General features: G+C 43.2%; 1 protein-coding gene across 1 annotated transcript in view; it reads right to left on the bottom strand.

The window, feature by feature from the left end:
* EFCC1 (EF-hand and coiled-coil domain containing 1) overlaps positions 1–2,878 on the bottom strand; it is a 107,293-nt gene extending 104,415 nt beyond the window's left edge. Inside the window, exon 1 of the mRNA XM_077278784.1 lies at positions 2,069–2,878. Coding sequence (XP_077134899.1) covers positions 2,069–2,617 — 549 coding nt within the window. The 5' untranslated portion in view covers positions 2,618–2,878. The remainder of the gene's footprint in view (positions 1–2,068) is intronic.
* Positions 2,879–14,910: the final 12,032 nt, after the last annotated feature.

Raw genomic sequence — 14,910 nt, 5'->3', positions numbered from 1 at the left:
CAAAACTGCTGTGTGATACAGCTTAACACATTTACCCATTAAAGAATCCATGGGTAAACTGTAACAGCTTGGGGGAATATACGCTATATGATCATAGCTAAAAGTTTTGAGACTGACACAAATGTTGTTTTTGTTTTCATACACTATGCTGTTCACTGTTTTTAGATCTTGTAGTCAAATACTGCTCTGGTTACTAAAGTACAATTATCAGCATTTCATAGCATTCTAAACTTTATTGACAAATACATCAAGTTTAAAGGGAATCCGTCACCCCCTGGGACATTTCTGAGCTATAACTATGGGCATACAGGTAATAGAATGGTTTAACTATGCTTACCTGTATGCCTCATGGCTGCGGGTAGATCTTGAGAAATGCAGTTATAATAATGTTTTATGTTATTGATTTCGTCCAGGCTCCGGGGCATGTGGTGCCTGGAAGAAATCCTTGCCTCCTGACTTCATTATAATGGCACCCCCTCCCATGCATGTCATACCGACCTGTGACATGCAGTTGCGGCGCTGTAATCCTGCGCATGCGCCTTCCCCTCACGCGGTTATGTGAACCTTATCCGCGCTTCTATGGGCAGAGTCTTCATCGATCTTCTGTGCAGGTGCCGGCGAGTCACTGCGCAAAAGCTAGGAGGTGCACGGGTAAGAATAGTTAAACCATTCTATTTATTACCTGTATGCTCTAATAGCTCAAAATCGTCCAGGGGTGACAGATTCCCTTTAAGTAAAGACTCAACAATGTGTGTTTGGATGCTTTTCATCAATGGAGTGGGCTGACACAAAATTTTGCCTAAGGAATGGGATTTATAGATCCTTCAAGAGCAACTTCTCGAAACGATCCAGGAGAAATTTGGTGATGAACAATGCTTTTACCAGCATAATGGAGATCGTGTCACAGTGTAAAAATGATAACTAAGTGGCTCAGTGAACAAAACTTTGAGATTTTGGGTCTGTGGCCAAGAAACTCCCCAGATCTCACTCTCGGTGAGAACCTGTGCACAATCATCAAAAAGAGGGAGGACAAACAAAGATACAGAAAATGCAATAAACTTCTAGCACTGATTAGGTAAGTTGTCATCAGTCAGGATTAGGCCCAGAAATCAATATCCTACATGTCAGAACGAAGGACAGAAGTCTTGAAAAATAAGGGTCAATAATGTAAATATTGAGTTTTTGCATAAATTTGATGTACTTGTAAATAAAAGTTTAAAAACATATGAAATGATGACAATTGCACTTCAGTAACCAGAGAAACATCCGACTCAAAGACCTTAGAACACCCAAGCAGAAAAACTTGGTTTAAAACAAAGTTAATGTCAGTCTCAAAACTTTTAGCCAGGACTGTATATTATCAACACTTTGTTCTAATTTGCCCCAAAGATCACTGGCGCTCCTGATCGGACGGCTGCACCTGCAGATCTTCTATAATCATAAACACAACCTACAAGGTCAAACAGAAGACAATCCACTGGAAGGTCAGTGTTTAGGGGGTCAGTTTCCATGCAGCCTTGTAGTTCCCACTGCTCACATGGTACACGTGCAATGACTGTAGAAGAGTTCATGATCCTGCTTGCTCTGTATTCCTGGGGCCAGGCACTCCCTCAATGGTGGAAAGTTTACCCAGCAAAATAAAGGCAATAGCCAGTGGCATAACTTGATGTCTGTTGACCATAAAGCAGTCTCCAACAGGTCCCATCTATGATCATAGGTCTTCTCATCTGCATCACAGTGTCCCCTAAGCTGCAGGGCTTATAGGGGCATCTGCAGTCTCTGCACTCACCATCATAGAGTTAGAATAGTATGGCCCCAATCTTGCATGCATTTGAAAGGCTAAAGGGGGATATATAACTTGGTGCATGTAATGTCCAAAAGATGGTGCAAAAAACATATAAGTTAGAACATAAGCAGCATCTCTGACCTGGAAATACTAATGGTGGAGTGGTTAGATATATAATATACAGATATAAATTGGTGACAACAGTTGGTATCCAATAGTCTGCTATAGTGTCCCTTCTGCTAGATCTCACCCCCTGGGGCCCCCCAGTGTGTTGGCACTTACTTGCAATGCCAGGCAGCGGGCATCACTGCTCTGCAGCGCCCCCTTCAGCTCCTCCAGCAGCTGCCGCAGATGCTGGTTGTCCCCCTCCAGCCTCCGGAGCCGGTCTCCGCTGGCAGATCGTGCCCGGCTCCTCGCCATCTGCGGGCTTCTCCGCCGGATCTGCTCCTGGATCTGCTCGCTCTCCCTCCCCACGGGCAGCCGGGCAGTGCCGGCTCTGGAGCTGAAGTACCCGCACAGCCTGGCATGGAACTGTCTGAAAGTGAGGCTCTCCGGGAGATCGTCCAGCAGCTCCTCACACTCCTCAGTGCAGGGCTCCAGCCCCAGGACCATGCAGAGGCTCCGGAACTCCTCCCTGGAGACGGTGCCCTGTGCCTGCCAGTCCAGGTGATGGAAGACCTCCTGCAGGTACTGATCCAAGCCGGTGGCCAGGACGATGATCTCATTATCCAGCCCGTGGTCCAGCCCGTAGTGATGGGCGAGGGCACTTACCAGCCACTGGGTCCTGCGAGCTGGTCGCTGGGGGCCACACTGCTCACCCAGGAGCTCCATGCTGAACTCAGGGTCTCCTGGGCATCTTCTGAGGGTATCTGCTGGATCGATGGCTCCCTGATGGAATGTGATTTCTTCTCAGCAACTTTTGGAAAACTTTTGAAAACTTTCTGAGCGTAGAAGAACTTTCCTGCAAGCAGATTTCTGTGAGGCTGGTGTCCAAGTGGCCTAGGTGTAGTCAGTGTGTTAGGTCCTGTGTGCAGATGGTGTGTGTTGTAGTGTTGTGTGATGGTGTGGGGTGCACAGTACAGAAGTGTGTGCAGTGCCCCAGCCTCCTGCAGAACAGGCTGCCTTATCCCTAGTACCTCCCCTGGAGGAGGAGGAGGGCTCACACAAGACATATCTGGCCAGTGTTCTGCTCCTATTGTCTGCCACATCCATGTCCAATATTATTATTATATATATATAGCACCATTGATTCCATAGTGCTGTCCAATATCAATAATTCCCTTCTTGATGAGTTTGTCCTCATTCCACCAACTTTTAGTTTGTTTCCACTATTTCATCAGTACACTGAAACAAAACTGCATGCGTGGCTTGTGCCATAAAGTCCCTCAATTATTTTACTCTGTATAACAAAGTGGATAATAATACATGTAAGTTGCGTAGTGTTCTGTACATGCAGCTTTCCCTATCGTGTTATTCCCGGGAATGTTTATGGGAAATATGCTGAAAAAAGCATGTTGTGTTAAAACGCTGCAGCCTCACAAAAAGTGAATAAAATGGTAGGGATTCATACATCCTCATTCATAGGTCATCATTTTATTGACACGTAAACCAGAACTGAATCAGCATGGTGGCTCAGTGGTTAGCACTGTTGTTTTGCAGCGCTGGGGTCCAGGGTTCAAATCCCATAAAGAGTAACATCTACAAAGACACCGTGTTTGCGTGGGTTTCCCCTGGGTTCTTTGGTTTCCATCCACTCTCCAAAGACATACTGATAGGGAATTTAGATTGTGAGCCCCAATGGGAACAGTGATGGTAATGTCTGTAAAGTGCTATATAAGCAAGTAAAATTAATAAATCAGGTTTGTTACATGCCATTACTATGTCATTGATTTTAGCTTGTCAAAATTCAGCTTTTCTTCTGAATCTGGAATTGTTGCGTTTGTTTCTGTTCCTCTAGATCAGGCATAATTTAGACATGAGCTTTTCGTACCTACGAAAAAACCGACTGATTATTTTTATCAAGATTTGATCAGAGTGTAGTCCAAGTGTCATCTGTTTTTCTCGTACGTAGAAAAAAAAAAGCTCCACCTTCTCTCATATGACACACGGAAATGCAGTCCAATTTTTTCACGGACTCATAGACTTGCATTGCCAAGTTTGATCTGACCCTCAGATGCAAATCGGACATGTCTCCAAGATTTGTCGAGGATCTCTGTGTCGGCGAAAAATCACGGACATGTGAACCACGGATAGCACTCACACATGAAAAAAGGACGTCTGAATGAGGCCTTACTGAGATATACTGTAGTGATCTGTTCCTTTTAGTCTTCTTAGCCAATGGAACATTGTTATATCAAAAAGACACCCATAGGGAACAGTTGAGGAACAGACCCTTGGCTTAAAAGACTAGATCTACATACAGAGAAGAAAGAGCCATATCTCAGCGATGTAGAGGCACACTAACAAATAAAAAGATGACACCAGAATCAGGAGAAAAACTGCATTCATACCTGGTAAAAATGCACACTAATAGCAAGTGATGTGTCTTTTTTAAGAGGGTGTCTTAAAAGAGACAAACTTTTTGAGAATGCAGCTCCTGGACCATGTCCTAGCAACACTATGAACTGGGGAAGCTGTGGCAAGCCTTGCAGTTCGCTTACATTACACTTACATTAAAAATGTAGTATTACATGGCGGCTATTAAGATGAATCCGCTTACTTTTGCTACAAGGACTGCTTGAGTTGACCAGAGTGAATTATTGAATACTCAATTATTATGGGGTCCGTCTGCATTTCATTTTGTGCCAGTTTTCTAATGCAAAAAAAGTTATGCATGATGCCCTTTTTCTTCCTTCTAAAAATGGTTAAACAATAGGGTCCCACTGCATCCGTTTGCATCACTTATGCAGCAGAACCATTTATATATATATATATATACGGTCATGGCTGAAAGTGTTGGCACCCTTGATATTGTTCCAGAAAATGAAGTATTTCTCCCAGAAAATTATTGCAATTACATATGTTTTGTTTCCTTTATGTGTATTGGAACAACACAAAAAAAACACCAGACATAATTTCACACAAAACTCTAAAAATGGGGAGAACTAAATTGTTGGCACCTTTGCAAAATTGTAGGTAAACAACTTTGTTTAAAGCGTGTGATGCTCGTACAAACTCACCTGTGGCAAGTAACAGGTGTGGGCAATAATAAAATCACATCTGAAACCAGATATAAGAGAGAAGTTGACTCAATCTATGCATTGTGCGTCTCACACTAAGCATGGAGAAGAGAAACAGGAAAAGAGAACTGTCTGAGGACTTGAGAACCAAACTATTTGCCGACATTTGAATAAAATGAAACACTATGGCAGGAGACCCAGGAGGACAGAGAGACATAAAAAAGCTACAGTGCAGTTTGCCAAAATGTACTTGTGTAAGTCAAAATCCTGCTGGGAAAGTGTCTTGTGGACAGATGAGACCAAGCTTTTTGGTGAAGCACATCATTGTATTGTTTCCGAAAACGGAATGATGCCTACGAAGAGACGAATACATAACCTACAGTCAAATATCTTGGTGGTTCAAAGATGTTTTAGGGTTGTTTTACTGCCTCTGGAGCACTGGGTGCCTTGGCTCTGTGCAAGGCATCATGAAATCTGAAGGCTACCAAAAGATTTTGGGTTGCAATGTAGCGCCCAGTGTCAGATAGCTAGGTTTGCGTCCTAGGTCATGGGTCTTCCAGAAGGACAATGACCCAAAACATACTTCAAGAAATGGATGGAAACAAAGCACTGGAGAGTTCTGAAGTGGCAGCATTGAGTTCGGATCTAGATCCCATTGAACACCTGTGGAGAGATCTTAAAATTGCTGTTGAGAGAAGGCGCCTTCACATATGACAGACCTGGAGCAGTCTGCAAAAGAAGAGTGCTCCAAAATTCCAGATGAGAGGTGTAAGAAGCTTGTTGGTGGTTATAGGAAGTGATTGATTGCAGTTATTTATTCCAAAGAATGTGCACCCAAATATTAAGTTGAGGGTGGCAACAATTTTGTCAGGCCCATTTTGGGAGTTTTGTGTGAAATTATGTCCAATTTGCCTTTTTTTCTCTGTTTTTTTTTTTGTGCTGTTCCAATATGCAGAAAGAAAATAGACATGTGTATAACAAAACGTGTAATTGCAATAATTTTCTGGGAGTAATACTTCATTTTGTGGAACAAGGGAGCCAATATTTTCAGCCATGACTGTGCATGAATTCTGTATGTTTCTAAGAAAGCAACAGACAAACAGAATATCAAAATGCAATGCAAAACACATATGAAGGTACGCAGGGGTGGGATTCAAATTTTTAACAACAGGTCCTCTAAGTCGCGGCGGCCGGAATTTTGGCCACGCCCATTTTCAATAACCCCGCCCATACTAATAAGCCACGCCCAGTGGCACGATTCATATTTTTTGAAGCAGTTTGTCTCCCTTAATGACAAGAATACGTTGTGACATACGGTATTAAAGTCATTCAAAGAAACAAACGACTAAAGCAAATGTACTGCACAGGACAATTGTCCGTGTACAAGGTGCTTTAGCTGATCAGTCCACAACATCCTTAGTTAAATGTCCCCGATATACGGTGCGGTGTCCCCGACATACGGTGCGGTGGTCCCAACATACGGTGCGGTGGTCCCGATATACAGTGCGGTGGTCCCGATATACGGTGCGGTGGTCCCAACATACGGTGCGGTGGTCCCGATATACAGTGCGGTGGTCCCGATATACAGTGCGGGGTCCCCAATATACGGTGCGGTGGTCCCAATATACGGTGCGGGCAGGATCTCTTCTGTTTGCCAATCAAATCTATCCTGATCATGTAATGGGCACACAGGGGAACTACTAGTCCCAGCATAGCTCAGCTAATAGGTCTACAGGCCCCACAATACAGCATTTACAGGAAGTACAACTCCCAGAATTACTGCGGGGACTATAAGTCCCAGAATTCCCTATTATTATAGATGGAACTACAAGTCTCAGAATTACCTGAGATTACTGCAGGAATTACAAGTCCCAGAATGCACTGATGTTACCGCAGGAACTACAAGTCCCAGAATTACATGAGATTATGGCAGGAACTACAAGTGCCAGAATTCTCTAAGGCTATGGCAGGAACTACAAGTCCCAGAACGCAGTGACAGGACAGTCTTAGGCTAGGTTCACATTGCGTTAGTGGGTGATCGCTAACGGACAGCGTTGCACGGCGAAAATGTCGCAATTAACGCCGTGCAACGGGTCCGTTAGCGCACCCATTGACAGCAATGTAAATTTCGCCTGTAGCGCATCACTAGCGCGTGCCTTTTTCGGCTCGCGCTAGCGATGTGCCGTTCTTTTGTAGCGCGCCTCGGACGCTGCTTGCAGCGTCCGCGGCGCGCCCGAGGTCCGTTCCCCACTCTCGCAGATCGGGGATCTGCGAGAGCGGGGACGTTAGCGCGACCCCTAAATGCGGCCCCTACAAAAACATTGCGTTAGCGCAATCCGCAAGCGCTAGCGCTAAACGGATTGCCCTAACGCAGAATAAAGGTACCGTCACACTAGGCGATATCGCCAGCGATCCGTGACGTTGCAGCGTCCTGCATAGCGATATCGCTATGTTTGGCACGCAGCAGCGATCTGGATCCTGCTGGGATATCGCTGGTTGCAGGGAGAGTGGACGAACTTTCTTTCGTCTCAACTCTCCCGCTGACACCGCTGGATCGCCGTGTGTGACGCCGATCCAGCGATGTCTTCACTGGTATCCATGGTAAACATCGGGTTACTAAGCGCAGGGCCGCGCTTAGTAACCCGATATTTACCATGGATACCATGGTAAAAGTAAAAAAAAAAACACTACATACTCACCGTCTGTTGTCCGTCACGTACCCTGGAGCTTGCCGTACTGACTGTCTCAGCGCCGTCCGGCCGTAAAGCAGAGCCCAGCGGTGAACCTGCAGTAACAGCGGTTCACCGCTGGGCACCGCTGTTACGGCCGGCCGGCGCTGAGACAGTCAGTACGGCAAGCTCCGAGGGACATGAAGGACGACAGAAGGTGCGTATGTAGTGTTTTTGTTTTTTTTACATGGGGACTTCGGCATCGCTGAAGACAGTTTCAGCGATGCCGAAGTCGCTTGGTCGCTGGAGAGAGCTGTCTGTGTGACAGCTCCCCAGCGACCACACAGCAACTTACCAGCGATCACGTCGCTGGTCGCGATCGCTGGTAAGTTGCTTAGTGTAACGGCACCTTAACACTGCCTTCGCTTCTGCGGCTTTCAGACTCCATGACACGTCCTAGCTGTAACACTGGTGACCAATCTCCTCACCTGAACACAGGAGAAGCCACAGCCAGGCCGCCATGATGCGCGGTCACATGACTATTCCACCACCCGGAAGTGGAGCAGAGGAGATATTGTGAGTGACGTCCAGAAAAAATGAGGTAATGTGAGGCGGGAGGGCGAGTCTGCGTCCGGGCGCTGCGCTCTGTCTGCAGATCACTGACTGATCTCATGAAGGTGTATAAAGCATACACATATATATTATACATTATAATATACATAAAGTGTATGAGTGAGGAAGTCTGCTAACATTGAGTTTATAGGATCCAACAGGGAGTAAAATCCTGGCGAGGCGGAGACGTGAAACTAATAATTGTTGTAGCCGGGGGCGGTCCGGGGGCGTGGTAACAATTTTCAATTACCGGAACGCTGGCAGATAGAAATTTTAGTAAACGGCTGCCCCGTACCGGGTCGTACCGGCTGAATCCCACCCCTGAAGGTACGGCAGGGCCACATAGAGGTCTATCAGTGCCAAACTACAGCTTCACAAACCTGGAAGTACCGAGCAATAGCTACATAAGACCAAAGGATATGTTCACACACACACACAAAAAAAGAAACACACAGATGAAATAAGGCTTCCTAACATAACTGCATGGAACATGATGAGAGATTTTTCTTTCATTACCGCAAAACAGGCTGAATCATAACTTAAAAAAATAATAAAACCATTTAACCCTATGTAGCTTAGATTATTCATATAATAGCCTTTCTAGTAATGTGACACACCGGGTGAGTGGACACAGTTGATGGGTGATTAGTTTTAGCATGACACACTAATGTTGAAATACTGTCAGAAATGAATCCAAAATAATCGCTAAATCTGTCTGTAAATCAATGCAAGCGACACCTAAAGTGCTATAAAAATTACAGTTAATCCATATTTACTGCTTCATCTTATTTTAGCCTCCATTTGTTACTTCTGAATTCTTATGATGTGTCTGACCTGCGATCAGGATGTGCGTGTCTTTCTTGACTAGATAGGATTTAATGGAGTGTGAATCACACCTAGTTTATATAGAAATATTGCGTCACGAAAAAATGTAATATGACAAATATAGATGTAAATAGTACAGAAAAGAAATAGAATGGGATAAACATAGAAATTGATAGAGCCTGTGGTTTAGTTAAATAAAAAGGAATAGCCACGCTCTGGCACTATTGATGGAAATCTATATGAACTGGACACATACTTGTGAGATTATCAATTAATGAAAAATATAAAATCATGAATGTTTGATATCATGTTTGCACCCAATACATTGCTGCCCAGTTGTTTTAATGTGTACAGCTGCTCATTCTCCTCCTGGGTGCCTTACTGGACCTGAAGCCTATCCAGTATGATTATCATTCTCCTTCATATTTCTGCCTGACCTTGGGACTTGAACCCAGCCATTCTGTCGATTTTGTCATTCTCCTTAAATCTCTGGTCCTCACGTAGAAAGCAGACATCTCTATGCTCAGCTCGCTCCACCAGCCAGCAGCTGTCTGTGGATATATTCAGCTAGGGCCAGACGATGGGTGAACACTCGAATTCCCTTCGGACATGCTAAGCGGAGTGGCTTGCACCTTATCTCTCTGTGGTAGCCTATTTGAATTGACCCAAAGCCAGAAGCTGTACCCAGTCTGAGGACTAATGACAGGGTGGCTTAGAGGGCAACTGGATTGCACGGGACCCTAATTAAATCATCAGCTTTTACCCGTCCCTTGAAAGTGATTGTCTAATAGACAGCTCTGGTGCACTTATTTGGACTTGACCCCTAGACTATTTGGATTATTCTTCTGCACAAACCTCTGGACTTCTGAAATTTGATCACTTTCCCAAAGTCTTTTGCTGTTAGCCAGTTAGTTGGAAGATCTTTCCTCTGCTCACTTCATGGATACAACCTTTCGGCCTCTGCATCAAAGGTTAGATGTGAATACAAGGAAGACAGGATGATTACCAATGTGATTTTAGGGCCTAATAAGTGGATTGGTTGTGCTATGTCTTCCTGTGATAGCCTATTTTAGTTAACAGCTTCACTAAGAAAAATATACAGTGTGAAAAGAGCTTAAAGTGGAAATCAGTTTCTTCCATTTTCAAAAAGGTAAAGCTGGATTGTAACAATGGTTCCTAATCAATCCTATCTGACCTTCCACTAATATAGAAGGTCAATGTCACCAATATTTTATCTTTATCATCAAATCACAAACAAGATCAAAAGATCAAAAGATCAAAAGATCATTAAAAGGTATCAACCACTGAGGACTCTCAATTCTAAATATTTTTCTATCTACTGGCTAACACGGTACCAAGATATATTTCTTTCCTGAATCAAGATCAAGATATTTAAAGTATGACACACTGTTCTAGTGACATTATTATGTAACTGTTTCATCATAATTATAGTATTAGGCCTCTTTGTGACTCATTACTTATAAAGATCAGCTGCTCATCATTCTATCATGTGCACACCAAATTATGTAATTTTTATGAATTAATTTCCAGGCTAAATTTAGATGTAAACATGTATAGTTGAGAACAAATGTCCAGGGCTTTGGGACTGAGTATAGGGAAGTTGTTAAAGAACCATTCATGCCATATTTCAGAGTGTTTCAGGAATTGTATTGTGTTTTTATGATTCCTGAAGAAGTATATGTACTGTATCCAAAACGCGTTGTATCTTCTCCTACTTATTAATAAAAAAAGAAAAAAATTAAAATATCATCTTTGGATGTGAGTCCTGGGAAGCGCTGCCGTTCATGGGCTGGATGTGTTCGTTTTGATTCACATTTCAGATTGTTGAGGATGAAGAAGTAGCGACCTGTATCATTTGCAAAAAAAAAAAACCAAGATGTCTTTTTATATTACATTGTTTACAATAATTTAATCTAGTTCTTAGATATTGTATGTTTCTGAGCGGTCTGGGTGACAACCAAAGTGATAAATCTCCCGGATTCCTAAACATCAAATTCGACAAGTTGGATTCAAAAGTTTGTATCATAAGTTTAAAATGTATGTAAACAACAAAGTTAGGTGCATCAATATTTATTCCAGTAGAACATATTTCATGCCTCTTCCTATAACTGGATGCTCCTGATATAAATATTAGTCTGTGCAATGTTGGTGGACCTAGTCTACCAACAATTGGAAGATTGCAGTAACCCGACCATTCGCCAACCCTACTGTATGTACAGCATGAACAGGTGAGCAATCTTAAAACTAGGAATGTTTAATACTATACTACCCTATGGTGCGCCTAGTGTTTTATCTATAGCTGTATAATAAGTAGGCAGGTCTCGTGAAGTGGTGACATTTGATAGCTGCAGATATGGTCACAGTGTTAGCGGTAAAACTAACATATGGCTGTTTAGAGTTATTAACAACTTGGGATAAAAGGACTACTAATCAGCCAATACTTACAGTATCTTGTTATATTATTAATTTATTAATCACTGATATTACAATTCTACACTTTTACAAAAAAATAAATTATATGCCCTTTAATAGTTCAAAGAATTCCAGAAGTGGAATAATAATGTAATGATAGTCCAAATAGTCTAAAGGTAATACATACCACAGAGGCGAGGATTTCTATGGGGCTCCTAGAGAATTGGGGCATGCACCAGGTTGCCTCCGTCCCCTTACTTTTAGCATGTACCATGCCCCATTCCTAACAAATTCACTTACCCCAATTATAGTTGATAATGGAAGGGTGAATTTAGACAGGTGTTCTTTGGAACACTTATTTCTCATCCTGTCTTAACGGCAATGACTCGTCAGACAAGCAAAATGCTCACTCTTCAGGTAAGATGACTACTAAATAAGCTAAAAATTATTGTTCTGCAGCAGATTATCCTGTGTATTGTCCTGCATAAAGGGAAATTTGCTGCTGAAAACATGATGTTTTACAGTGGTTTGCTAAAGTATTCGCCCCCTTGCAATTTTTCGTGTTTTGCTACTTCACAACCTGGAATTTCAATGTTTTTTTCTTGAGGGTTTGCATCAGTTCATGTAAAGAATATTCCTACAGCCGTGAACATTTGGTTTTACTTTTTGGTGAAGCAAACAAAAAATAGGACAAAAGAACTGAAAACTTCAGTATGCATACCTATTCACCCCACTAAAGTCAGTACTTTGTAGAGCTTCCTTGTATGGTAATTACAGCTGCAGTTCACTTTGGATAAGTCTCTAGGAGCTTTCCACATCCGGCCTCTGGGATTTTTGCCCATTCCTCAAGGCAAAACTGCTCCAGCTCCTTCAAGTTAGAACGTTTCCTCTGGTGAACAGCAATCTTCAAGTCTGACCAGATTCTCAATTGGATTAAGGTTTGGGCTTTTACTAAGGCAGTCCAAAACATTTAAACATTTCCCCTTAAACCATTCAAGAGTTGCTTTAGCTTTGAGTCATTGTCTTGCTGGAAGGTGAACATTCCTCCCAGTCTCAAATCACTGACAGTCTGAAACTGTATCTCCCTGTATTTTGCACCATCCATCATCTCCTCGACTCTGACCATTTTCCCTCTACCTGCTGCCAAAAAACATCCCCACAGCAAGATTGTGCCACCACTATGTTTCACTATGGGGATGGCGTTCATGAGGTGATGAGCTGTGTTGGTTTGGAGCCAGACATAGCAATTACCTTGGTAGCCAAAAAGTATAATTTTGCTCTCATCTGACCACACCACCTTTCTCCATAAATGAGCCTTAACATTTTTCTGTGTAAGTAAAGGCTTTTTTCTGCCCACTCTTCCATAAAGGTCACTTCTTTGGAGTGTACAACTTATTGTGGTCATATGGACAGATCCTCCAGTCTCTGCTTTGGACTCTGCTGCTCCTTCAGGGTTACCTTTGGTCTCTGTGCTGCCTCTCTGAATATTAGCCTCCTTGTCAGTTTTGGTGGGCGGCCCTCTCTTGGCAAGTTTGTTGTGGTATCATGTTCTTTCCATTTGATATTAATGGATTTGATGGTGCTCTGGGGGATCAACAGAGATTGGAATTTTTTTTATAAACCAACCCGGACTTGTACTTCTCAACAACTTTGTCCCTGACTTGTTTGGAGATCTCCTTGGTCTTCATGGTGTTTTTTGGTTAGTGGTGCCCAGTGGCATAGCTTGAAACTCATGGGTCCCGATGCAAAAGCTCCAACGGGGCGCCAAAATATTTTAAATCTTTAATAGCAATAGTCTTTTTCTATAGGCCAAAGGGACTTTTAGGGCTCCTAGGCTCCGGGTGTGATTGCAACCCTTGCACCTGTTGTAGTTACGCCCCTGGTGGTGCCTCTTGCTTCATGGTGTTGCAGCTTTTGTGACCTTTCAGAAAAGGTAAAGTGTAAACACTGACAGACACGTGACACTTAGATTGCACACAAGTGGATGTTCTATCACAAAGCATGTGACTTATGAAGATAACTGCTTGCACCAGACATTTGTAGGGGCTTAATAGCAAAAGGTGTGAATACATATGCACATGACAATTTTATTTATTTTATCCCATAAATTTATTTTATGCCTATATTTTTCTCAGTTGCCTTCACCAACTTAGACTATGTAGTGCTGATGCATCATACACAAGTTGGATTGCAAAAATATTTAAACACAGTTTGTAATTAGTCATGAGCGAGTATACTCATGGCTCGGGTTTTCCTGATCATGATCGGGTGTCCTCCGAGTATTTTGACGTGCTCGGAGATTTAGTTTTTGTCGACACAGCTGCATGATTTGCGGCTGCTGGACAGCCTGAGTACATGTGGGGGTTTGCTTTTTTGCTAGGGAATCCTCACATGTATTCAGGCTGTCTAGCAGCCGAAAATCATGGAGCTTGCGTCGACACAAACGAAATCTCCGAGCACGCCAAAATACTCAGAGGACACCTGAGAATACTTGGGAAAACCAGAGAATACTCGGGAAAACCCGAGCAACGAGTATACTCGCTCATCACTATTTGTAATGTAAAAAAATAGGTAAATAGCCAAGGGGGTGTGTTATGATCCGGTGACCTTGGAGCCGCATGAGACTTTCTCTGGAGTAGGTGGAACCTGTACTGACCGCAAACCCTAAACTGACACCGCAACTAGAAGTAGCCGTGGGGTGTACCTAACACATCCTAGACACCTCGACACAGCCGGAGGACTAAATACCCCTATAGATGGAAATGGGAATTCTATCTTGCCTCAGAGCAGAACCCCAAAGGATAGGCAGCCCCCCACAAATATTGACTGTGAGTATTAGAGGAAAGACACACGCAGGCAGAAAACAGGATTTAGCAAAAGAGGCCACTTCTAGCTAAATAGGAAAGGATAGGACAGAACACTAAGCGGTCAGTATTAAAACCCTAAAAATATCCACAGCAGGTAATACAAAAATTCCACCATCTAACTAAAGACATGGAATGTATATCTGCATCTCCTGAGAATCCAACTTGACTGAAAAAATCCAAACACAGTCTAAGCTGGACAAGAAAAAACATTGAATAGCACTGAATTGTAAGCACACAGCATGTGTGCTGAAGAAACAAAAACCAGACACTTATCTTGGCTGATTTGGCAGCAGGGCAGGAGGAACCAGACAGAGATGCAAAACCTCCAGGAACAATGGACAACTGGCAAGGACTAATGCATCCTGCACACCTAAATACCCCGGTCAGAGCTGCAATCAGCAGGGACACCTGCCCAGGATTGCAACCCAGGGACAACTGCATTACCACCAACAACCACCGGAGGTAACCCAAGAGCAGAATTCACAACAGGGGTGAATATTTTTTTAAGCCACTGTATGTGCCTAGATGGATCGTACTAA

The sequence above is a fragment of the Ranitomeya variabilis genome, chromosome 8 (genome assembly GCF_051348905.1).
Source record: "Ranitomeya variabilis isolate aRanVar5 chromosome 8, aRanVar5.hap1, whole genome shotgun sequence".
NCBI classification, from domain to species: Eukaryota; Metazoa; Chordata; class Amphibia; order Anura; family Dendrobatidae; genus Ranitomeya; species Ranitomeya variabilis.
This window is presented reverse-complemented; position numbering and strand designations above follow the sequence as displayed.